Genomic DNA, 27,275 nt, shown 5'->3' with positions numbered 1-27,275 from the left:
TCTACTTGTTATCTCTCGAATGGAAAGATGTGGTGACTAATATCTCACTGTAGATGACACTGTCTGGATACTGTAACAGCCAGGTTTCCCTTGCTGTATCCCAGGTGGAGTCTAATCAGATTCACAAGACAAACTGAGCTCTCAGGTGCTTATCAGGCAGGACATTGGTTGGGCCAGTTGGCTTCTCTTGCCAACTTCACTGAGGCTGCTTGTAAGGAACAAGTATAAATGACTGTGTAAGGAATGTGCTGCCAATTCCCCAAGTTTCTACATGAGTGATGCTAAGTCAAACAGACTTCAGATGTGTGGAGTGCTGGTGACTTGTACAACTCCCCAAGTGGCAGTTTTGGGATGTGTCCTGTGAATTCAGTCAGTAGAAAACTTTGTCCAGGTTTGGGATTCTGTTTCCTATGCTTCTCATGTGAAGTTGCAATTTGTTGCAAACCACTGCTGCAGAAATCATCCCATTATATCTAAAAAAAAAATTAAGGAGGATTTTCTAACTAAATTCTGTCCTTGTAATAAATTGTGTGTTCAATTGGACACTTTTCTTCCTTGTCCTTTCAAAGTCCTTCTTACTCCTCTCTAAATCAGGCAGTAACAGAGCACTCCACCTTTTCCTAGAGGAGGAAGAACTAAAGGGTACTTTCCTGCTTGGATCTGAGGGCATTCCTAAACTAAGGCTTCTTTGTCCTCACATCTAGGAGAAGCTCTGGAAAAATTTGATGACCAAAGCCAGACCAGAAAAGGGGACTGGAATAATTCAGCATAGAGCTAGTCAATCCTTAAATGATATGAGTTGTCTATGCTTCATTACACTGCACATGGCAAGCTACTGCTCTGTCAATGCCCTGTTCCTCTTAACTTCCTTTGCTTAGCTCTGGTCCAGTGCCCTATTAAACTAACAATAAATGCTTTATTGAAAATAAATCCATAGGTCCTCACCTTCTACCCAGAGCTTATGAACATGACTTTCAATAACACCTTTAAATGCAATTTCTGAGTCAGTGGTTAAGTCCTTAGCACTATCCTCTCTCATTATACTTTCCATGTACTCCTTGACCCAGGGGAGGGAAAAAGTACACAACAGGGCACCACTGAAAGCTGATCTCTAAATAAGTTTTGCATCACATTACTAATGTGCCTGGAAAGTTCCCCAGTCAGGTTCTTTCCTGCTTGGTATGCACTTCTTACCAGCAGTGATCACCTAGGAAAGGACCCCATCATGGCATCAAAGAAATAACATGGAATTGCTCCTGAGCTCCTCCTAAAAGCAGATGTGAGGCAGCAGCAGCGAACTGCAGAAGAAAAAGTGCTGTAGAGGTTCAACAGAAGGAAATGTGGCTGGCCATGTTGATACATGTGGTACTCCTTTTTTTAAAAATAATGGATCTGACTTAAAAGGAAATACTATTGCACAAGTGCATGCAGAATAGGAAGGGAAGAAAAAGAGAAAAATCCTTTTATAACAGTTTCATGAATTGAATCTATTTCCAGTGTATTGTTCAACAGACCTTTACATGCTGCTTTTTATGTGCAAATATTAACCCATTTATAAAGATTTATTTCATTTGAAAGGCAGGGTTAGAGAAAGAGGAAGAGAGGAAGAGAGGGTTGGGGTGGGCGCTGTGGCATAGTGGGTTAAAGTGGGTTAAAGCTCTAGCATCCCATTTGGGTTCTGGTTCAAGATGAAGAAAGGAAGAAGGGAGGGAGAGAGAGAGAAACTGATATCTTCTATTTGTTGGTTCAATCCCCAAATGGTCACATCAACCAGGGCTAGGACAGGCTGAAGTCAGGAGCCAGAAATTCTTTTGGGTCTCCCAAATGGGTGGTGGGGCCCAAAGATTTGGGCCATCTTCCATTGCTTTCCCAGGTGCACTAGCAGGGAGCTAGATCTGAAGTGGAGCAGCTGGTGCTTAAACTGGTGCCATATGGGATGCTGGTAATGCAGGCAGTGGTTTAAACCACTGTGCCACAGCACCCGCCCCATATTATTCCATTTCATCCTCATGATACCAGGTACTACTTTTATGTCTATTTTTTTTTAAAAGCTATTCATTCATTCATTTGTTCATTTAATAAAGTGAGGGAGAGGGGCAGAGAAAGAGATCTTCCATCAATTGGTTCACTTTCCAAATGGACACAACAGGAAGTCTGGACCAGGTCAAAGCCAGGAACCAGTAATTATATCCTTGTCTCCCACATGGGTGGCATGGACCCAAGTACTTGGGCCATCTACTGCTTTCTCAGGTGCATTATCAGGCTGTAAATCAGAAGCAGAGCTGCTGGGACTCAAGTCAGCAAACAGCTATGGGATGCCAGTGGTGGCTTAATGGCTGCAGCTCAACACCAGCCCCTGTGCCTATTTTATAGAAGGGAAACCTGAGTCAAACAGCTTGCTCAAAGTCATACAACTCATATGTGAATTCATTGTGACTGAAGCCCTGACAATCAGGGAGTGTGCTGCATGCAATTTACCACCAAGCAACACTGCTATAGATTTCCTGCATTGTCTAACAATAGAAGCTACATAATGACGATAATAATAATAATAGGAGTTACCATTACCGAGTACTGGCCACATGCCAGGCACAGAAATACTATGAGAGAGAGGTACTTTTAAATTCTCATTTTCAATTGAGTCAGCTGAGGCTTAGGGAAGCAACTTGTCTGGGAGCATAGAGGTATTTGGTGTGAAAAGTGGACCTGAAGACTACGTCAGGAGTAATGAAGACAGACGGTGGTGGGTGCCATGGATGATGTTTACCCATATAATTCTTCCAGTTCTAGCTTGGATGGGGGACAGAGATAATGAAAAGGGGTGTGTCTTGCCTCCTTGGCAGTTGGCTTCAATCTCACCATTCTCCATTAGTCCTAAAAATAGCCCTGTATGTGACCAAGGAAGAGTTTATCCGGTGACTTACTTATCTCTCTAAAACGTGCGACTTTAATCTTTCTGTTAAAAAGAAGCTGGGCTCTGGCGGACAAATGACCCATCTGGCAGAAACGTGAGGATTAGCTGTTTGATTTGAATTTGTCCATTAAGTTTCAAAATTCTTTTCCAGACTTAATTTACATTCTAATCTCTGCAAGTCATTTAAAGATATCCTCTAGCATTTTTCTTCTCTAACCAGTGAATCAAGCTTTTAGGAAGAAAAACAAAATACCATAGGAGACTCATTATGCCAGTGAGAAGACAAGAGAAATGCCAACAGAAGATGCGACCTTGTTTTGTGGGTTTTGCTAAAAAAAAAAAAAAAAAAAAAAAACAAAAAAAAAAAAAACCATGCAGGTTATCTTAAGAAATAAAGACAGCCAAACACATGCAAATAACGTTTTCAAAGCCCCGTCACACAGTGAAATTTTGCCTTGAATACAGATGGCCCAAAAATCCACATGGAATCACCACACAGTCAAGATGGGAAAACCGGACAGTGTGCTTGCCAGGCTTGCCAGCTAGCATGGGCACCAACCACATTCTATTGAGCCAAATGCCAATTATGTGTATCTGGCACTCATATGTTTAGATATCACTGGGACTCCATGGTTGAGAATCCATTCATCATCTTTCAATCCTCACTCTTTAATAAGATCAGAGCACCGTGGAGAAACACTACCAGATCAATGGCTTAACACCTCCTTAAATCACTTCTAAGCACAACCCTGAGAAGCTATTTCTTGGTTCATATTTATTCTTGGTGCTGTGACTCTTGTGAATTCTGTTAGATCAGCTCGAAGAGGGTAAGTGCAGATAGCATTAATATCTCACAGCTCACCAATCTATTTGCCTGCTTTCAGAAACTATCTATTATATGTTCCCTTTTCAAGTATCTCTTCTTGGGCTTAAACTTTCCTATCATCTATGGCAACAAGCACTGTGTTTTTGTGTAGTCAGTGGACTTAGCTGGTTTATCATTTGGTTTCCAACCCTGGAGTCACTGCACTATGTTTTATACATGTGTGATGTTTTGGAAATAATTTGAGTGTCTTTCCATATTTTTATGTGTTGACATTTAATCACCAGTGTGTGGTATAAACAGAGTAGAGACTTATCTGACTAAAGTGTTTGGAGGTGAGGCTTTGAGAGGTGATCCTCATTAGGAAGGATCATCAGGATGGAGACCTCGTTATTGATGTGTAAGAAGTGAAAGAGAGACCAGATGAGACACACATACGTGTGCTCCCTCTTTCCATGAGGTGCCTGACAAGAGTGACATCACCAGGTGCAGCCCATTGACCTTGGGCATCCAGAACTATGAGTTGAAAGAAACTCCTTTTCTTTATAAAGTTATCAAGCATCAGGTATTTTGTTATAGAAATGAAAAGGGGACTAGCAGAGCATGTTGTTGCGCATTATTATTTTATCTCAGGTTGAAAAGTGTCACACAGTCTTATTACATTTTGATTGCAAAAGCTGTTCTATTCCCATAACTATGTGCAAATACAAGTCCAAGTTATGGTGCGATAACGTCCACTGAACCTCTAGCAGCTGTTTAGAAGCCTTCTCAGATCACCCCCTCACCCAGCTGTCACACTTTTCTCTGTTCCTGCAGCTTTCCCTGTATGGTATTAAGTTGTACTTGTTGATGTGGTTTTGTGCGAAAGTTCTTAATAACACCTACTTCGGTTTAGCACTTTCCCTTTTTCAAAACAGTCTCACATTTCTGAGTTTACTTTCTTCTCACTCTTCTCTTTAGTAAATATGACAACGTTTTGTTGGGGCCGCTGCTTAGCATAGCAGGTAAAGCCTCCACTTGCAGTGCTGGCATCCCATATGGGCACTGGTTCTCGATCTGGCTGCTCCAATTCTGGTTCAGCTCCCTGCTACTATGCCTGGGAAAGCAGCAGCAGAAGGTCCAGATCCTTGGACCCCTGTGCACATGTGGGAGACCTGGAAGAAGTTCCAGCTCCCTAGCTCCGGCCATTGCGGCCATCTGGGGAGTTAACCAGCGGATGGAAAATTTCTCTCTCTCTGCCTCTGGCTCTCTGTAACTCTGCTTTTCAAATAAATAACTAAATCTTTTTTTAAAAAAGTTTGATTATTTAACATTAATTTAACATGACAGGTAAACTTTGATCCAGGAGAAATTAAACAGTCCCTTTCAACTGTTACAGAGTTAAGGCAGAATCCAGATCAGAACCTTTCTTTCTTAAAGACTACCTTAGAGCTGTATTTGGAGCCTAGATTATGTATTAGCTTAACATTTACTTATTTCAAATGTTCATGAGAAAGAGATTTTTCCACCTGCCAATTAACTCTCTAAAATCCTACAACAGCTCAAGCTGAGCCAGGCTGAAGCCAGGAGCCTAGAACTCAAGTTCTCTCCAAAGGGTAGCAGGAACCCAAGTATGTGGGCATTTGCCTGCTGACTCTCAAGATGTTCATAGGAAGCTGGAATTGAAAGTGGAGCATTTGATATGGGGTATGGGCATTTCAGTTGGCATCTTTGCTACATCAATGCCTGGCCCTATTTACCATTTAGAATTAGAAGTTGTCATTAGACAAAAAACAAGTCCCTTTTTATTTTCTCAGTGCAGTTTCACAATGCTTTAAGAGAGGAGACTTGTCACAATGTTCCCTGACTATAATGTAGATGAGGAAAAAAATGTCCTAGATCATTAACAGGAATGTCATGTCCCTTGTTCAAAATGGACATTGGTTGTCTAAAGGCCAGCACCATGACCTTCACTTTGTTTATATCTCAAGTGTTTATTATAAAGGCAGACCTAGAATAGGTGCTCATTAATGCTTTTCTGATGAACTATTTAGAACATGTTATCTCTTAGCTCCTTAAACAGCACCTGACTCTCGTCAGTCCAGTCCCGCACTTTTCATTTTAGAAATTTCAGTACATCCTTCCTCATTTTATGAACTACAGAGAAGGTTCTACTACATGGAAAGCCTTGTGAGGAGAAGAATGGCACCATTTCATTGTCCAGCTCAAGGGCTGCCATTGACAATGAGACTCAGAAAAATATATGTTAAGTAAATAAATGGATTAAAGAGCCAAGGGTAGCAACAAGGCTTCCATGCAGGTCACAAATGCTACCCTTTTAGATTCACCTCTCACTAACTCCTTCTCAAAAAGCATAATGCTGCTGCTGAACAAATTTCAGTTACTTGACCATGCAAAGACTCACTGTAAAATGAGGACAATAATATGCACCTACAGATTTGTACTGAAGTTAGTATAAGATAATTAGTAGGCAAAGAGATTGGAGCAATTACTGAAACTACCCAGAATCTCAGTAAACACAACTTGTTTTTCTTCCAAGCCTCACTAGCACATGAAAAGATACCCAAAGCTCTCTGCTTGATGAATGAATGGAGGCATATCAATTCTATATTGTATTCCAATGATTTTAATATCTTCTTTCAGAATTACAAACTTCTTGACAGTGAAAATTGCATTTTGATTTTGTTCCACTTCCTAGTGGTTCTTAAGTTAGTTGCATACCACAGGCTGGAATAAAATGTACTTGCACCTGCATCAGGTGTGTGTTTGAATTTAAAAAAAGAATTCAACGGAGGATTTTTCCTTTGACATGCTGAATATTCTTGTTCAAGCCATGTAACTGGAGAGAAAAATCGCTTTTATACTACTGGTTGAGGTTTGTATTGTTTTGCTGGTAATGATGTTGTAGCAGACAATGGAGATACTGATATCCTAGGAGATCAGCAGGTCTTCCATCTGCATGTCTTTGCCTGATGGCTTACGTTATGTCCAAAGGGCTGGAAGTGCTAAAAATAAATACCTCCTGGGAGCATCTTTAATAATAACTGTGGTTGGGAAATGTGGGGATGTTCTATGTACAAATGTAGTGTTTGCCTCAGGACCAAGCTGCAGGTACTCACAGGGATAACTGGTTAATGACACCACCTCTACTGGCTGCTTTCCCTTTCTCATTCCCACCTACTGCCTTTTAGGTGCTTCCTGGTACCTCTTCTCATGTAAATTCTTTGTACTTGAAATCTTCTCTCAGAGTCAGATTCTGGGGAAGACCTGACAAAGACTTAGAGCAACATTGCCAAAAGCATTTTGGCTCACTTTTTGCAAGTAAGGCAAAGGTTTGGGTGAAAAGGTTGACTTTTGTCTGCCATTATCAATTACGGGCCACTTAAGTAGTGCTCAGCTGGGTATAATTAAGCTCTCATAACTGGAGTCCTGGAGATTGCAGGGATTCAGAATTAAGATAGTGCCCCCAGAATCTCCATAACACAATAACAAAATAATAGGACATCCTCAGCTTCCTGACAGTGCTCTCTGCCATGACACATTTTCCAACTTTTAAATATCAGGGCAAAGAGCCCACACCTCACTTAATCTGGTTTCCTGGTGATCATTTGTTTTCCCTTTGCATTTGACCTCTTTTCCTCCAAGTTGGTGTGGGTTGAATATTAACACATCTCGACTCTGAGTATTGTAGATGTTGGTGGTCAAATGCCTGTGGCTCCATGGCCTTTCTACCTCTCAGCACAGTGCAACCTGCCACGCTGTTCCTCTTGAATGAGCTAAAGTCTCCCCGGACCCCTGTTGATAGGGGAAAGATGTGGTAGTCCCAGTTGTCACTGCCATGTTCTGCTGGGAGGTTACATGCAGGGGAAGAAAAAGAAAACAGGCAGTTTCATGTTTTTGTTTTTGTTTTTTTCCTAAATGGCTCAATACAAAATGGCAAGACATCGTGGGAAGGTGTTGTTGATGAGGGAACCAGGTTTTCTCAAAATGCAACAGACTGTGGCATGGATTTATGGACCAAGCTCACTTCCCTAGCCCCTGTGACTGGCATTTGACTTTGCCTTTTACTATTTATATTTTTCCTGTCTGGTTATTTTCTGAACAAAGGACACTTCAGCCATGACTAGATGTGGCTGTGACGTTTTGGCTAGTGCTGTGCTGCTGAGCAGACGCTGAGGTCACTGACAGAAAGGCTGGAGCAAGAAAAAGCCAGGATTCTTGGGGTGGGTGTTTGCCTCTCAGGCCCAGATCCTGTCTCCAGGGAATGGAGGAAATGCAACAAGGGAAAGAAAAGTGAGGGAGGTTGCCAAGTCAACCAATAAACAACGGATGCATAACAGCTACCTTGAAAAACATTTTATTTTTCATACTTAGCCCATCGCAAATACTTCAGAGAAGTGTGTGAACCTAAGAAACACGGAGTTAAGAGGAGATATATTCACTCTTCAGTGACCTTCCACTGAGGCTAGAAAGTCAATAGGTGGAACTTAAATAGAATCTTGATCAATAAAACACTAGAGTGGCTTTCAACGGCTTTCTCTAGGTTGTAACTTAATTAAGCATGAAAAGAATCAGCAACATCATTTAGTTTTCATGCATCTTTGTCTTCTGGGAAATAAGTCTGTCTCATTTGAGTTGATTTTGTTTATTCATTTCAGTTCTTTTATTTCCTCTATTTCTATGCAGGTAATCTATATAAAAATATTTAATTGTGAGACAGATCTTTACACCAGTCAATATGTCCCTCAGAATAGTGGTTTTTAAACTGAACATCCCGAATCTCCTGAGGTATTGGCAAAAGTGCCTGCAGAGAATGGGATGGGGCAAGATGGACTACAAGGGTAGGGTAGCCACCACTACTTAGATTTTAGGCTCTTCTCTATTAAACTGAAACACCGTTTCAAAAGGTTTTCCCTACATATCAGTCGTTTTTGTAAAACTTTGATAAAAGAAAAACAAAAATTAAAGGACAAGTTTGGAAACCATTGCTATAGAGGCCAACTGCATAATAACATCTAAACAGGTGACATTTCTCTTTTCAACAAACCCTCCTGGATGTCTGCTAGAGGAAGTCTAGAGTAGCTGGAAGGACTCTGCAATGGGACAAAGATCATGGTCAATGTCCTGATCACGACATTGCTGCTCACTTAGCTGGCTCTTCTGGGATCTTCTGCCTCTTCTAGGAAAATGCCATGATTTGCAGCCCCTGGCTAGGGCTTCACCAATGATAACAACTATTATCATTGATAGGTTGGAAGGAATGAGCCACAGGCAGAGCCCCTTTCCATTTTTTTCTCTCAGCTATTCTCACTGCACTCATCTTTCACATTTGATTCTGTGAGAGTCAGTGATAGAAAAGTGCATGTTTTAGTTTAGGGTCTTCCGAAAGCCAACTCAGAGACAGGGATTTGATTACAACTTATCTGGAAGGTGACTGGAAACAGCTGAAGAGAAATGAGAAGGGGAGGAAAGGCAACTAATACAGGGATGTTTAATAAGAGGGTTAGAGCTGTGGGAAATTGTAGCTCAGTATCATGGAGAGACTCTGAGAGAGAACTGTCTCACACAAGGGGCAAGGAAAAGGAAGTACTCAGCCTCCAGCAACTGCGGGGGCCATGTGGTCCCAGGCGTTGGAGGCTGGCTGTCCTTGGACAGTCCTGGAGAACTGCAGAGAAAGCTGCTGGCTGTCTTAGAAGAGTGAATATCAAGGGATATGGAACCAACTTCAATGTCTGCTGCAGTGCAATTGTCATCTGATTGTATACACACATCAAGCAAGCTCATCTGCCTAGTATTTACAAATTTAACCATGGCAGTAGGATGGCCAGGAGTCTGGAACTCGATATATGTCTCAAGCATGGGTGGCAGAAACTAATCACTTAAATCATCTACTGCTTCCCAGGTGCATTAGCATGAACTTCGATCAGAAGCAGATGAAAGGGCAGGACTCAATCCCCGGTGCACTGATAATAAGAGGTAGCATCCCAAGTGGTGACTTAATCTGCTTCACACAACACCCTCTCAGAAAAGGATTTTTAAAAATCTACTAAAAAAATTAAATGATAATGAAGTAAACATAAAAACTTTCTAAATCCATTTTAGTAAAATATATATAAAAGAGTTATGAGTAAGAAAGGAATATTTGTGCATACATATGACATGCCATATTTTTCAGGTTTATTGTTAAATGATTCTAACTTACTTATGCTAAGTAAGACTGTAAGCCAAGAGATGGAAATGTTTGGGAATGCCTCTGCCCAAAGAACGGGATGTCACCTCCAGACCCACAAATGCTTCCAAATAATTTAGTGTAAAAGCCAATTATCACTTTTCTTTTGTAAGTGGTAACCACTTAGTGGGCAATAATAACATATGCATTTTATTTAATTCTCCCAGCAATTCTCTCAGGGAATCATTTCAAAGATGAGAAAACTAGGGAGCTGGGCTAGTCAAACAGGTAAATGACTTCCTCGGGTAAGGCAATGAACATGATGAATTGTTCATTTATAGACATAACTTTTGTAGGACCTGCTGTTGTTTGCTCAGCAACCAACCAGTCCTGTTCTTTATTCTAGGAAGCATTTAAATTTTGGGAAGCCTCCTTTTACTGTCAGTCCACACAGTTTGCAATTTTTGTACTTGACTGCTCATTGGCTCCAGGGAGACTCATGTGATGAAGTCTGGCACAATTATTTTATCCCATTCTCCGGGCCACAGTGGTTCTGGTTTAAGAGTTGTTTGTGGGGCTGGCATTGTGGCACAGTGGGTTAAGCTGATATCTGCTACAGTAGCATCTCATAACGCCTTTCAATCTAGTTTCCTACTAATGTGCCTGGGAAGGCAGCCATAGGTCACTCAGACCTTCCCATCCAAGTGGGAAACCTGGAGTTCCTGCCTCCTGGCTTTGCCCTGGCCCAGGCTTAGATGTTGTAGCCATTTGGGGAGTGAACCAATAGGTGCAAGAGTGCTCTCTGTTGCTCCCTTCCGCTCTATTGCTCTGCCTTTCAAATAATAAACAAATAAATATTTAAAAAAGAGTGGCCTCTAGTTGCCTAAGCAAGGCTCTGGATTCTGGGACTTTTGATACAACCATGACTATAAAGAATTTCTATATACTGAGATATTGGTGAGTTGGAGGCTGGATAAAGCTGCTGGTGCGAACTTCTTATTTCAGGAGAATCTGACCAAGAACCATAGCCAGAACAGAGAGATGAGAGATGAAGAAAGACAATTTTAAAGATTTATTAATTGATTTGAAAGGTAGAGCTACAGAGAGAGAAAAACAGAGACAGGGAGAGACATCTCTCATCCAGGAGCCACGAGCTTCATCTGGGTCTCCCTTCATGGGTGGCAGGGGCCCAAAGACTTGGGCCATTTTCCATTGCTTTCCCAGGTGTATTAGCAGGGAACTGGATTGGAAGTGAAGTGCCATGGATATGAACTGGCACCCACATGGGATGCTGGCGCTGCAGGTGGTGGCTTAACCTGCTGTGCCACAGTGCCAGCCCCAAAAGGCAATTCCTGATGCTGTTGCTTGAGCTCCTGGATAGAGTCTGAAATCATTAATACTTTGCAATGTGCTTATTTGTACCAACAAACTCCCTTCTGTGCTTCAGTTCACTTTTCCACCATTGCTCAAATGAAAGAGTCCTACATAATATTACAGACTGCAAGATTACTAAGCTCGGTGTTCTACCACACTCCAGGTGTTTTTTGGTGTTGGCAATAACTACACAATTTGATTATATCAGCATTTTAAATTAAAAATATTGGAAATAAAATAGGGTTATATCTATTGATACAATTATTATTAGTTTAGATCTATTAGGGGCAAAAACCTTGCTAACCTGAGCTTCTATTGTTTTGCTTAAAATGAAATTGTTTTGCCACGATAATTTTGAATTCATTTCAACTATTAAATCATCAACTTAATAAGCACTGATCACATACTAACAGGCATTATATAGCCTAATTTTTATGCTTTAATGGCAATAAAGCGGAGCAACTTTTGTAGAGAATACCCATGTAAATGTTTAAGAGGAAGAACTGATGAAAAAGTAGAATGTAGCTTGAAACGTCTGCTAATATTATAACTTGCTATTCTAATTCAATGATTTTACCAAACCTCATGAACACCTGCTCCTTATAGAATAAAAGTATGATCAAATAGATCTGTAGACTCTATGTGTCAGTACTGAGATCCACACCAATTATAACTAAGTCTTCAGCACAGTTGAGGAATGAGTCAAAATTAAAGTAGCAAAATAAAACATTATGTTATAGTATTAAATGTCCCTCAATTTTACATATGTTTATTGATAAAATTGTATTAACTACTTCACTGAAAGTTAAAAACCCTGCCTTTTCAAGATCATGTTGGTGTGAAATTTCAAGTAAGTCACTGGGTTTCAGTATAGGATTACTTTTTTACAAAATCTTAATGTGCTTTTTGAGAATCACATAATAAATTAATGCTGATTTCCTTCCAGATCCATACAAATCATCATAGTGAAGTCAAATAATACTTTCTTAAACTGCTTTGTTGGATTTCTCTTGTAGCTAATTGATTAGCATAAGGAAGATATAAAAAAGAGTTCCTGAAAATATCCTGTTATCAAAAATCAATTATGGCCAGCCCCGCAGCTCAATAGGCTAATCCTCCACCTACCGGCGTCAGCACACAGGGTTCTAGTCCTGGTTGGGACACCGGATTCTTTCCCGGTTGCCCCTCTTCCAGGCCAGCTCTCTGCTGTGGTCTGGGAAGGCAGTGGAGGATGGCCCAAGTGCTTGGGCCCTGCACCCCATGGGAGACCAGGAGAAGCACATGGCTCCTGCCTTTGGATAGGCGTGGTGCGCCGGCCACAGCACGCCAGCCGCGGCAGCCATTGGAGGGTGAACCAACGGCAAAAAGGAGGACCTTTCTCTCTGTCTCTCTCTCACACTGTCCACTCTGCCTGTCAAAAAAAAAAAAAATCAATTGTTATAAGCTGAAAAGTGAAATTAAGAAATGTACTTTCACCTTCAGAAAAAGATATTTCAAACCCTTGGTTATTAATGAATAAGGTATTAGAGAATTAATCATTTTTTGGTCCTACAAATAGATGTTTCAAAATTGTTATCCTTTTGACCTTAAAATAAGAGTTAACACAGTAAAATGACCTCTTTTGTTCTTATAGACAGCAAAAGCAGCAAATAAAATGTCTTGCTATGAAATAACTTATGTCCACACTATGTCCTTACTTGAGTTTTTTGATTTAATAAGTGTATACTCTGACCAAAAACAAGATTTGCTCTGAGTATTTTAACGAGGAAGGGAGAAAAAAATTATTTCAGCCCCTGCATCCAGACTTCTTCAGACTTCTGAGATCATCAAAGTTTAACCTCAGGGGCCAGCATTGAGGCACAGCAGTTTAAGCCACTGCTTGTAATACTAGCATCTTAGATTGGAGCACCAGTTTGGTCCAGTTTGGTCCAGCTCCATTTCTGGTCCAGCTCCCTGCTAATGTGCCTGGGAAGGCTCAGAATGATGACTCAATACTTGGGTCCCTGTCACCTACGTGGGAAACCTGGATGTAGTTTTTTTTTTTTTTTTTTTTTTTTTTGGACAGGCAGAGTTAGACAGCGAGAGAGAGAGAGAGAGAGACAGAAAGGTCTTCCTTTTTCCGTTGGTTCACCCCACAAATGGCTGCTACGGCTGGCGTGTTGCGCCGATCCGAAGTCAGGAGCCAGGCACTTCCTCCAGGTCTCCAATGCGGGTGTAGGGCCCAAGCACTTGGGCCATTCTCCACTGCCTTCCCGGACCACAGCAGAGAGCTGGACTGGAAGAGGAGCAACCTGGACAGAATCTGGTGCCCCGACCGGGACTAGAACCCAGGGTGCCGGCACTGCAGGTGGAGGATTAGCCTACTGAGCCGCGGCACTGGCTGGATGTAGTTTTGGACTTCTAGTTTTGGCTTAGTCCAGCCCTGGATGTTGCAGCCATCTGGGGAGTGAACCAGCAAATGGAAGATCTCTCGTTTTCTCTTTACCTCTCTCTCTCTTTCAAATAAATAAAAAATAAATTATTTAAAAATTTCATCTTAAGTTTTCTTGGTGCTTAATATATGAGTGCTCAGGAAATGTTTGCTGAAAGAGTAAGTGAATAAAATAATGGTATGTTCTATCCCTATAAAGTATCCAGTTCATTTCTGTTGAAATCATTTCAACTCAGATGTTACCTCTTCCATGAATCCTCCCTACAGGATAATATCTCTCCATTGTCTCGCCTACTGTTCTTCCTCTGAACCTCTGAGAGACTGGCTGCTTCGTCCAGCAACATCAGCATCAATCAGTGACTGGTTAGAAATACAGAATCTAGAATCTGCATTTTAACAAGGCTGTAGGTGATTCATGGGCACGTTGGAATTTGAGAAGTGATATTATTTATATTCATCTCTCTCTCTCTCTCTCCCTCTCTCTCTCTCTCTCTCAACAGATCACAAGGCTGTAGAGGCATAGATTTTATCTCTGGATTTGTCACAGCCCATAGCCTCCTACATTTCACTAATAATTTATTGAATACCAAAGTCATGAATGAATGCATTCAGGTTTGATTATAATTTTGAGTTTGCAAGATTAGAACATAAGAGAGTGACTGTTTCCTCCAGTGCTATTTGGCCTGCTTTATATAAAGAGAATGGAAATTTATACCATTATTGAATGAGTACTGTTGGTGAATGAAACATTAGTATATACAGCCTCTATTTGTCCTTAAAACAAGGCAGTAGTCCTAAGTTCCTTTCTGTGTACATGCCTTGGAGTTAAACTGATTTTACTAAGGACTTTTGTAATTTGACTACGTGACTCATGGAGAGTTACGTTTGTACATAGGAATTATGGAGAGGAAAGGGCTACACTGTAGCCAGCCAGATCTGTTTGGCACTCCCTGGGTGACAGAGGGTACTTCTTATATGATATGGTAGCAGTCCAGATGTTGGATTCCAATGCTCCTGACTTTCACATGGACTAGATGAGGCTATCGGAGGAAATGGCAGCTAGCCTACATTCCTCTTTGCAGGACAGAGAACATTCTCAAATGATAAATTGGGGCACAGATGTATGTCAATGATTAAATCACACCTATAAGTCTCCATGAAATATTTCTTAATGAGGAGGTCTATCTTTTAGGTGCTAGGGGACATTAAAGAAAGTCTAATCCCCAGAAATCTTGTGATCTCCCAGACAAAACAGATGAAAACACACAAGGAATCAAAAATTACACACTGCACTTCAATACACTGCAGGTTAATACTTACTCATCATATCAAATGGTTCACACATTCTTCTAAGTGGGTTGAAGGTATTATTTAATTAAAATTCATGAATCAATCAATAAAACTTCTCCCTTCAGTTTTGTAGAAGAAGTAATTAGGGCACAATGAGGTTGGGTATCAAAACAACATAACCAATGAAGTGGATTCTACTTAGAAAAATCTGAGTGGAATCACTATTATAAATTGCTTCTATACACTGATATTAAGGCACTTCATGACCAAGATCATATTAAGTCACAGAAAAGCTATGTGTATGTTCAGTCTAGTATGTGTGTTCAGTCTAGCAGCTAATGTGTCCATGTCTCAAATCAGCATACCTAGGTTTGATTTCCTTTTCCAGCTCCTGACTCCAGTTTCTTGCTAATGCGCACCCTGGGAAGTAGCAGGTGATGGCTCAAGTCATTGGATTCCTGCACTCATGTTGGGAGGCCTAGATTGAGTTCCCAGCTCCCAAGTTTGGCCTGATCCAGCCCTGGACATTGAGGGCATTTGTGTAGTGAACCAGCAGATGGGCTCTCTCCCTTTCTCCCTTCATCTCTCCTCCCTCGCTCTCTCCATCTTTCCATGTCTCTTAGCCTCTCAAGTAAATTAAACATTTTTTAAGTTACAGAAAAATAAAGTTGCTTTTAAAAAACATTTGAGTTTTGTGGGATTGTTGTACTTGCGGAATTCATACATAGTACATTTACAAAATGGCACTAAATAATCTTGCCAAATGTTAGGGGACATCATCAGCATTTCCATCAGAGTCAAAATTGGTTCTTTTATGATTATGGTGTTTCACAATAGCGCAGCACAATTTACCCCATTGTGTTCTCTTTCTTCTCCATGTCATCACAGGATGATGAATGGGGCATCACAGACCCACTGAAGCATGTACTATCAGCAGTGTGGCATGAAGGAGGAGAAAAGGGCACATCTGATGTTTGTGAGTTGCCACTTTGCTTTCATCAATGATCTTTGTTTGCCTAGTGTCATAGATTAATTGTATTTGAGGTCACATTGGATTTGTGACAGCACCGTGTAAGTTATTTTTGGAGAAGCTTGAATTTAATAAGGAAATTGCTAAGTGAGGTAGACAAAACCTTCAAGAAGTGTCTCCTTGCTTAATGAGGAAAAGGAAATCCCATGTATTGTGGCAGTAGGGAAGAAAGAGCCTAGTATGTAAGTAGTCTTGGAGGCCTGCCTGGCAATACCAACACACACTGTTGTGTTGTTTCTTCACCTCCACAGCAACAATAAGAATGATGATAATGACAAGGGCAAAGTGCTAGGACAAGAAAACAAACACAAACTAGAAAAGTCATCTATAAATTCCCAACCAACAATGTAGAACAGAACCAATGAGATTTTACTTCTCGTCATAATAAATACTTTTGCTTTCTAGTTACAAGATTGATTCTAAAATAAATACAATGGCTTAAAAGACTTTCATCTACATTTATGATAAATATTATAAATATTCTCATTCATGGTGATAAGCTTGCTAGAGTCATTTCTGTTGCTTTGTAAATTGCCTGCATATTAATAGGTAATTTATTTGTCCTCAATAATTGGTTAATTTTCTTTCTTTCTTTTCCTCACTATGGGATAGCTAGGCAATTTCCAACATCACCATTTCATCACAGTGAAGACATTTCAACCTTGATGAGACTTCAGCTTATCCACAGAGAAAACTTTGAAGAGCTTATTAGGGAACAATGCTGCCACATCAAATTGAAAACTTGTAGCACTTAAATCTTTATGATCTGAAGAGATTCCAAGATGGTGGATTAAAGAGTGATGTGATGAACAGTGAAAGAGAATGCTGTAGGAAGTGCACTTTCAGGGGTAATTGAGGAGAAAACCAAACTGGAAATCCTGTAAGAAGAAGAGGAACCCCATGGACCTGTATGGAGGGCGCAGATGCACAGCATGAACGCAGGCACGTTGCATGAATGCAGGGGCTGAGTCAGGGCAGAGAGTAGCTGTGGAGATGGAGGTGAGGCCGGACTGCAGCAGCTTTGTAAAAAATATATTTTTATTTGTTTGAAAGGTAGCAACAGTCTTTTATATACTGGTTACTCCCCAAATGCCTGTAATATCCAAGTCTGAGCAGGCCAAACCCAGAAGTTCAGAAATTAATTCAGGTTTCCCATGTGAGTAGTAGAGACCCTACTACTTGAGTCACCACATGATGCCTCCTAGGGTGTGCATCAGCAGGAAGCTGGAATTGGGAACAGAATCAGGACTCACCCAAGCCCTCCAATGTGGGATGTGGGCATCCAAGGCAGCAACTTAACTGCTAGATCAAACACCCACTTAACCCCCACTGTTGCTTCTATAGTCACATGTGTTCCTCAGGAAAATGTAGTTTTTATGTGTGACTATACTGAGAACACATGTATTATCAAGCTACTGGCTTACTACTTATGCAGCTATCACTTTTTTTAATGGAAAGGGTTTATTGGGGGAAACCCGACAGACTGGAGGGAAGGGGCAAATAAGGACAAGAGGGAGACGGAAAGTGTAAGAGAGAGAGATCAGGAGATAGAAAGAGAGCCCCATGTTCAGGAACAGGTGCTTTTACAACTTTGTCAGGAGGTAGACAGGGAAGTAGGAGCAGTGAATCCCGTTAGGGTGGGGGTGGAGCTGACACCAGTGGTTAGGCCACCTGGCTTCCAGCCATGGCAGCAGCGGCAGAGCCTAGAATGGTGCCGGGGTGTGGATTGTGCCATTTTACTAACCTTCCTCCCTTTTATTTTTTTTTTATAAAGCAGGAGTTGTATGGGATTACATTAGCCTAAAAAGTACAGGAGGGGTGGAGTGTGGTTTGCATCTGGACTGGAGCACTGGGGGCTGGCAGTTTCCCATGGACCTAATGGAAGTAGAAGCTGCACGTTTGTCCACCCCACGACTTCTCTACAACAGAACCTGCTTTCCAGCTGAGAAACGGTGGGTGCCATTTTGGGTCTGGGCTGCAGCTGCACAAGCCTTCATGCGTTTGCACAGCAACTGGCTGAGACAGGATGCCACCTTCACAGCAGTACTGGTGGCAGTGGTGGAGCAACATTCGGCCAGTGGCTCTTGTATACCCGTGTGATCTGGTAATTCTAGCGGAAGGAAAAATCTGCAGTCCCCACTGACTTCAAGCCTAGCTGATAGGTGGACAATTATGTAAATGGTGAGGTGCTCACAGCCTCCCAGGGTCAGAAAGCTTAGGCAGAGCTGTCTCAAGGAACATCTGCCTCTCTGTGGACTGGGCAGGCTGGCAAGGCAAACAAAAATCTCTGAACCCAGCAACTGTGGGAGTCTTGTGGGTTGAGACTGTGGGGGACTCAGTGGTTACATGAGAAGGTGCAGGGATTTGCTGGGTCTCTGGGCAATCACTGGGAGCAGCTCCACATGCCCACTGTGCTCATAGTGAGGACTGTGCAGATCATTTGTGTGATTCATTTGGTGGCATGGAATACACTGGGGGATAACACCCAGGCATTGAGATCTACCATACCCAACTTGGGTGTCACTCTGGATACTTGCCCTACCCTGGAGCACTGACCAGAGCTCACTGGCCACACCCACCAAACACTATAGATCTTCACTGAAAGTGCAGACATACCCACAGAGGTATAGCTCAAAGAAAAAACCCAATAGAGGAAAAAAAAAAAACAAAAAACAAAAATCAATCCTACAAATGCCTAAAAACAAATGACCAGAAGCAAATGAACTGAAGAAAACCATACATGATATGAATGAAAATTTTTTCCCAAGAAACTGAGATTTTAAAGAGAAATCAAAATGAAATAATAGAAATGAAGAATTCAATAGACAAAAATATGTGGTAGAAAGCCTTAACAGCAGACTTGATGAGGTGGAAGAAAGAATACACAAACTAGAAGCAAATCTTTTGAAATTATACAGCCAAACAAACCAAACAACAACAACAACAACAAAAATGCACAGAAGAAGAAAATAGAAATTTTAAAAACAGTGTTGGAGATATATGGTAATGGTATACTATCAGACAACCCAACATATGGGTCTTCAGAGTTCCTGAAGGTGTAAAAAGACAAAATGGACTAGAAGGTCTATTTGGAGAAATAAATACAGAAACCTCCCCATTGTGTAGAAAGAAAGGGACGTCCAATTAGAGGAAGCACATAGAACTCCTAACAGACATGACCAGAAAAAACCTTCACCATGGCACATTGTACTCAAATTTTCCACAGTAAAACATATGGAAAAGACTCTGAAATATGCATAAGAAAATGTCACATTACTTTCAAATAGACTCACAGCTGACTTCTCATAAAAAACCCTATAGGCTAGGAGAAAATGGCAAGATGTTCCAAGTCTTAAGAGAAGAAAACTGTCAATCTAGAGTACTGTACCCTGAAAAGCTCTCATTTTTATGAATGAAGGTGAAATAAAGACCTTCTATAGCAAACAGGAATTGAAAGAATTTGTCACCACTCATCTAGCCTTACAAAGGATGCTTAAAGATGTGCTACACACAGAAACATAGAAAGATAGCCAACATTATGAAAGAATGAGAAGGCAGAAAATCCCAAAGTAAAAGTACAAAAGAAATCCAAAGTAAACACTAGGAATATTTTTGGAAAAATAGCAGGGTCAAGTTGTTACTTATCAATAATCACCTTGAATGTAAATGGTCTCAACTCTTCAGTTAAAAAATACAGATGGGCTGAACAAATTAAAAAACAAGACTTATATATTTGCTGCCTATAAGAAACACACTTCACCAACAAAGATACATACAGAATGAAAGTGAAATGATGGAAAAAGATATTCCAGGCTAATGGAAAGCAAAAAAAAAAAAAAAAAAAAAGGCAGCTGTAGCCAACCTAATATTAGACAAAATAGTCTTTAACATAAAAACTGTTAAAAGAGATGAAGAAGGGCACTATGTCATGATTAAGGGATCAATTCAACAGGAAGATGTGACTATTATAAATGTATACACACCCAGTAATAGGGCACCTGGCTATTTAAAAGAAATGTTAATGTATCTAAAGGGAGACATAGACTTCAATACAATAGGAATGGGGGACTTCAACACCCACTTTCGTCAATGGATAGATCAATTAGACAGAAAATCAACAAAGAAACAACAGAGCTAATTGATATTATGGACCAAATGTACCTAACTGATATCTACAGAACGTTTCATTCCATAGTTGCAGAATACACATTTTCTCATCAGTGCATGGAACTTCCTCTAGGATAGACCATATGCTAGGCCATAAGCAAGTCTTAGCAAATTCTGAAAAATCAAAATCATACCATGCATTTTCTCTGACAACAATGGAATACAGCTGGAAATCAACAACTCAAAAATCTCTAGATCATATGAAAATACATGGAGACTGAAAAACATGGTCCTGAATAAACAGTTGGGCATGGAAAAAATAAAAAAGATAAATTGAAAAATTTCTTGAAACAAATAAAGATGGGATACAGCAAAAGCAGTGCTAAGAGGGAAGTTCATAGCAAAAGAAACGTCAATGTATCTGAAGTTTATAGCATGCTTATGTTTATAAGTTTATGATGCTTACATAAAGAAATTGTAAAGGTACCATATAAATGACCTACCAATGCATCTCAATGACCTAGAAAAACAACAGAAAACCAAACCTAAATTAGTAGGAGGAAAGAAATAATTAAAATTAGAGAAGACATAAAGTTGAAAAAAAATACACAGTACAAATGTAGAGTTAGTTTTTTGAAAAAAAAAAAATAAAAAAAACTGATACACCATTGGTGCAACTAACCAAAAGAGAGAGAGAGATGGGGGAGGGAGAAGAGACCCAAATAAATAAAATCAGGGATGGAAAAGGAAATGTAACAGCAGATATCACAAATATTAAAAAGAATCATCAGGAAATACAACAAAGAGATGTATGCCAACAAATTGGAAAACCTAGGAGAAATGATAAGAGTCTAAGATGTATAAAATCTACCAAAATAGAGTCATGAAGACAAGAAAACCTAAAGAGACCAGTAACCAAGATGGAAATTGAATCAGTAATAAAGACCCTCCCAAAAAAGAAAAGCCTAGGGCTGGACAGCTTCAATGATGAATTCTACTAGATATTTAAAGAAGAACTAATTCTAATTCTAATTCTAATTCTTCTCAAGCTATCCAAAACTATTGAAAGGGAGGTAATCCTCTCAAACTCCTTATGTGAAGCCTGCATCACCTTAATCCCTAAGCCATAAAGAAAGATACAACAGAGAAAGAGAACTATAGACCAATACCCCTGATGAACATAGATGTAAAAATCCTCAATACATCAGAAAGATCATCCACCTGGAACAAGTGGGATTTATTTATTCATGGTATGCAGGGCTGGTTCAATATTTGCAAATCAATCAATGTGACAAATCACATTAACAAATTGAAGAACAAAAACCACATGGTTATCTCAATAGATGCCAAGGAAACCTCTGATAAAATACAACATCGTTTCATAATGAGAACCTTAAGCAAACTGCATATAGAAGGAACAATTCACAAAACAATCAAGGCAATTTATGACAAATCCATGGCCAGCATACTACTGAATGAGGAAAAGCTAGAAGCATTCCCCCGAGATATGCAACCAGACAGGGATGCCCACTCTCAAAATTGCTATTTAATATAGTCCTTGAAGTTTTAGCCAGAGTCATTAGGCAAGAAAAAGAAATCAAAGGGATACAGATTGGAATGGAAGAAATCAAACTATTCCTATTTTCAGATGAAATTATCATATATATATATATATATATATATATATATATATATATATATATAAAATCCAAAAGACTCCACTGAGAGATGACTGGACTTAATAGAAGAGTATGGTAAAGTGGTAAGATATAAAATCAACACAGAAAAATCAATAGCCTTTTTAAACACAATATCATGGCTGATAAAGAACTTTTAAGATCAGTCTTATTTACAATATCTCCAAAAGGAATTAAGTACCTTGGAATAAATTTAACCAAGGTCAAAGATCTCTACAGTGAAAATTACCAAATGGAATAGAAGCAGCATTAAAAAATAGAAAAATTTTCAATGTTCATGGATTGGAAGAGTCAATATCATCAAAATGTCCATGCTACCAAAACTAGTTACAGATTCAATGCTATCCCAATCAACATACCAATGACATTCTTTGTAGATCTAGGAAAAAATGATGCTAAAATTCATATGGAAACACAGGAGACCTTGAATAGTTAAAGCAATCTTATACCACAAAAACAAAGCTGAGGGCCTCACAAAACTGATTTCAAGACATACTACAGGGAAGTTATTATCAAACAAGCCTGGTAGTGGCACAAGTCCAGACTTGTAGACCAATGGAACAGAAAAGAAACTCCAGAAATCAATCCATGCATCTACAACCAACTTATCTTTGACAAAAGAGCTAAAAATCAATTCCTGGAACAAGGACAGTTCCTTTAACAAATGGTGCTAGGGAAACTGGATCTCCACGTGCAAAAGTTTGAAACTAGACTCATACCCAACACCTTACACAAAAATCCACTCAAAATGGATCCAAGACCTAAATCTACATAAGACATTGGCATGGGCAAAGACTTCTTGGAAAAGACCCCAGAAACATAGGCAATCAAAGCCAAAATTGACAAATGGGATTACATCAATCTGAGAAGCTTTTGCACTGCAAAAGAAACACTCAGAAAAATGAAGAGACAACTGTCAGAATGGGAGAAAATTTTTGCAAACTACACAACTGATAAAGGGCTAACATTCAGAATTTATAAAGAGTTCAAGAAATTCAACAGCAACTAAACAATCCAGTTAAGAAATGGGCAAAGGACTTGAACAGGCATTTTTAAAAGAAGAAATTCAAATGGCCAAAAGAAACATGGAAAAAAATGCTCAGAATCACTAGCTAGCAGGGAAATGCAAATCAAAACCACAAATGAGGTTTCATCTCATTGCAGTTAGAATAGCTCTCATACAGAAATCAATGAATGACAGATGCTGGCAAGCATGTGGGGAAAAGAGGATCCCGTTCCACTGTTGGTGGGAATGTAAACTGGTCCAGCCAATGTGGAAGACAGTATGGAGATACCTAAAAAATCTGAATATAGTCCTGCTATATGATCTAGCCATCCCACTTCTGGGAATTTTTCCAAGCTAAAATAAATCACCATATGAAAGAGTTATCTGTATCACCCATGTTCATTACAACACAATTCACCATAGCAAAAAATATGCAATCAACCCAGATGTCCATCAGCTATTGACTGGATAAAGAAATTATGGTATATATACACTATGGAGTATTACTCAGCTGTAAAAAAAAAAATGAAATCACTTCTTCTGTAACAAAATGGATGCATCAAGAAACCATTATACTTAGTAAAATAAGCCAGTCCCAAAAAGACAGATGTATGTTTTCCCTGATCCAAGGAAATTAATAGAGTCCCTTAAATAATATATTGAAGTAAAATATACATTTGGGATAATTGCTTACGCACTTGTCTCTTCCATTGAGGAATGGTGTTTTTCTTTTTTCTTTTTTTCTTCATACTATTTGTTGAAATCTTTTACTTAGTGTGGGGTTAACTATATGATCATTAAGTAAACTTAAAATAGATCTTTGCAAAAATTAAGAATGGGAATGTGAGCGGGAGGAGGGGGAAGGGTTCTAGCATGGGTGGGAGGTAGGGTACAAGGTGGGAGGTAGAAATGGCACTATGTTCCTATATCTGTATATATGAAATACATGAAGCTTGTATAACTTAAATAAAATTAAAAAATATTTATGCTCTTATGGCAATTCATTTCTTCAAAATTGAAAATATAAATTTCTTCATAAGTTCCAAGACACTTAGAACTGCCTTTCTGCTATCAATTTTTTTTCTACCACACTTTTTTTTTCTAACATGGGAAGGCAAATTTCTGAATATTTCCCCAACTGGAGACATTCTTCAGAGAGTATAAACCAGAATGAGACAAGGGTCTTACTGAACAGACTGAATATTATCATCCGTTTTAGAGATTTATAAAAATTTGAGAACTACTTCACAGAACTTTCTAGAAAGACATCCTAGTGGGTGATCTTTAAGGCAATGGATTTCTTATAGGAGAAAGATGCATTCAATTTCAGGGAAAATTTGAAGAAAACAAATGTTTCGATATTTGAAAATATGTTATATGCAGACATAGATATGGCACTAAAAATAAATCACACATCCAAGTTTAAAAAAAATCTACTTCCAGCTGATCCACCAGTGATTTTATACATAAAAGAAAACAAGTATACAAATTGGGGAAACTGTCCTAAACAGTCCTAGATGTCTCTCAGGACCAAGGGGTGATCCATTATCCAGTGGAAACAAGAGGTACCCAATGGTGTGGAACAGAGTTGACTTACCTTTTTTGGCGAGGCTATTGTTGGGTTCATACTTCTCAATCAACACTTGGACTTGTTCTTGTTTTAGAGGTGGGTAAAGTATCTCATTTAACCGGGGATCTCTTTGCTTGAGGTTGATAAAATCCATCATCTGATCAACAGTAAGGTATGGTTTGCTTTTGGCACCACTAAAAATAATTTAAAATCAGAAAATTAGAATTTTTCCCATTAAGACTCATTCATACATTTTTGAACTACTAGATAACAAAACTGTGCCATTTCTGATAAAAGTATACTATAAGCAAATTCTGAACTTGTTCTAAAAACACTGTGCTGCTCTGCAAAATTTCTATATCTCTATGAACTACAAAATATATTTTGCAGTTGCCACCACAAAATCTCAATGCTCCTGAAAAATACCAAATGTAAAAGAAAATTCACACTAGGGAAACACTGCCTTATGAGTGGATGGAAGTGCTCTTAATTGAACACAGAATTCTAGTTTGTTTTTAGATTATGAAACTAAATTTATGATTTAGTCATCAAACTCCCTTACTTATTCCATTTAATCATTTTGAATGCATATTATTCATTACTTAAAAAATATCTACTTGAGCATATTTTTAATTTCCTTGAAGTTTAATAAGTATCTCTCTCTTCAACATAGTATGATCCAAACTGCTCATTTGTTTGATAATCATTTCAATTAGCAGAACAAAGCAGGAATATAAAGTGCACAATGCCATTCTTCAAAGCATTGTTAGTCTATGTCTACTTGTATCTTTTTTTTTTTTTTGGACAGGCAGAGTTAGACAGTGAGAGAGACAGAGACAGAGAAAGGTCTTCCTTCTGTTGGTTCACCCCCCAAATGGCTGTTATGGCCAGTGCGCTGCGCCGATCCAAAGCCAGAAGCCAGGTGCTTCCTCCTGGTCTCCCATGTAGATGCAGTGCCCAATCTCTTGGGCCATCCTCAACTGCCTTCCTGGGCCACAGCAGAGAGCTGGACTGGAAGAGGGGCAACCGGGACAGAATCCGGCACCCCAACCGGGACTAGAACCCGGGATGCCAGCGCCACTGGTGGAGGATTAGCCAATTGAGCCGCAGCGCCGGCCAACTCGTATCTTGCACACTATTTTTGGGCTGATTTTCTGTCCTTAAGTAGGTTCAGTACATAAAGAAAGGCAAATTGCTTTTTTCCCCCTTTCTTTCACAGTTAAATCCAAATTTAATCATCCCTTCCAATTAAATTGCTCTTTCTCCAGATTTATCTTGTTGTTTTGGTTTGCTTCTTTGTTTGTTTTCATTTTTTTCCAGCTTTAAAAAAGTAATGCCTATATAAGTTTATAATGTCTAACATTAAAGCAATTAGTTTCAGCTCATGAAGTAGAGATGAAATGGTAAGTTCCCAGTCTGGAGTTCTTTGTGCTATGTAAATATCTCCACTAAGCCAAGATGCTCTCTTGTTCTCTCTGTAACCTTCCAACTACATAGAGTCAGTCAGTCACCTGAGCACACTGAAACAATTACACCAGTAAGTAAATCCCAGAAAGCTTTTGCTCATTAAAAGCAAGCAGTGGTTTCACCCCAAGGGCCAGCATGGGTGACTCTGTTCATCAGATCACACAGGAGAGCAGCTTTGGTGAACAACATTCTTTATCTCTATTACAGCTCAAAAGCCTCTCCCAGCCACCTTGAGCAACAGTGCAAGCTGAGAAACAGTGCATCAAGAGTGTGGGCATTTGGTGTAGCAATCAATATGTTGCTTTGGATGCCTGCATACCCTGGTGCAGTACCTGGATTTGGTTCCTGCCTCTGCTTCCAATATGGCTTTCAGCTAATGGAGACCTTGGGAAGCAGTAAGTGATGGCTCAAATACTTGGAATACTATCCCCCATATGGGAGATCTGAACTAAGTTCCTGGCTCCCATCTTTGCCCTGACCTGGCCATGACTGTTGTGGGCATTTGGGGAATAAACCAGTGCATGGGAGACGGCTCTCTATGTCTGATTCTTTTTGCTTTTGCTTTTCAATTATATATTATATAATATATATACACACATATATCAAATATATGCATATTTTAAGAAAGAGGGTTAAAATGTGTTCTCTTACAATTCAGAAAAGATGTTATCGATTTCGGGTCGAGGGCAAAGGTTGTTCAGGAAAACTCTGTACACTTCTGGAGTGAAATCCTCTTGAGGTATTGAATCATTCTAGAAAATAAAACAACAAAGTCAGCAAATGGCTATTCTCTATCTCAAGCTCCCTCCCTCCCAGTTTTCTTTCATCGCTTTCCCCCCTTCTAGGAGGTCAAAGTAACCATTCAAAATACATCTGTGAGGCCAGGTCATTTGGATACTGGTTTTGGGTTGTCAAACCCTTATTTTCTCTTGCTTTTTAATTTAAATATTTTTTTGACAGGCAGAGTGGACAGTGAGAGAGAGAGAGAGAGAGAAAGGTCTTCCTTTGCCGTTGGTTCACCCTCCAATGGCCGCCACTGATCCGAAGCCAGAAGCCAGGTGCTTCTCCTGGTCTCCCATGCGGGTGCAGGGCCCAAGGCACTCCCGGGCCACAGCAGAGAGCTGGCCTGGAAGAGGGGCAACTGGGACAGAATCCGGCACCATGACCTGGACTAGAACCCGGTGTGCTGGCGCCGCAGGGCGGAGGATTAGCCTATTGAGCCGCGATGCCGGCCGCTTTTTAATTTAAATTTAAGAATTTTTTTCCTTCTGAAGAAATGTTAAGACAATTTCCTAAGTGTATTTACCAATGTAAAATAGACTTAGGAAACATAGGATCTTTTTAGCAGATTTTTTTTTCTGGCTTGAATCTTGAGTTTATTGTGGTAGAATATACTT

General features: G+C 39.7%; 1 protein-coding gene across 6 annotated transcripts in view; it reads right to left on the bottom strand.

The window, feature by feature from the left end:
• PLCB1 (phospholipase C beta 1) overlaps window positions 1–27,275 on the bottom strand; it is a 792,589-nt gene that overhangs the window by 237,925 nt on the left and 527,389 nt on the right. For all 6 annotated transcript variants that reach the window (XR_016215911.1, XM_051846235.3, XM_008256382.5 and 3 more), the window contains 2 exons: window positions 26,530–26,630; window positions 24,439–24,605 (listed from right to left, as the gene is read on the bottom strand). Coding sequence is in view for 5 of the 6 variants with exons in the window: in XM_051846235.3 (XP_051702195.1) it covers window positions 24,439–24,605; window positions 26,530–26,630 (268 nt within the window). In the remaining variant the exon portion in view is untranslated. The remainder of the gene's footprint in view (window positions 1–24,438; window positions 24,606–26,529; window positions 26,631–27,275) is intronic.

Source organism: Oryctolagus cuniculus, chromosome 11, assembly GCF_051225735.1.
Source record: "Oryctolagus cuniculus isolate XC-2025 breed Fujian yellow rabbit chromosome 11, ASM5122573v1, whole genome shotgun sequence".
Taxonomy (NCBI): domain Eukaryota; kingdom Metazoa; phylum Chordata; class Mammalia; order Lagomorpha; family Leporidae; genus Oryctolagus; species Oryctolagus cuniculus.
Note: the sequence above shows the minus strand (reverse complement) of the source record. Positions and strands in the feature narration are given on the sequence as shown.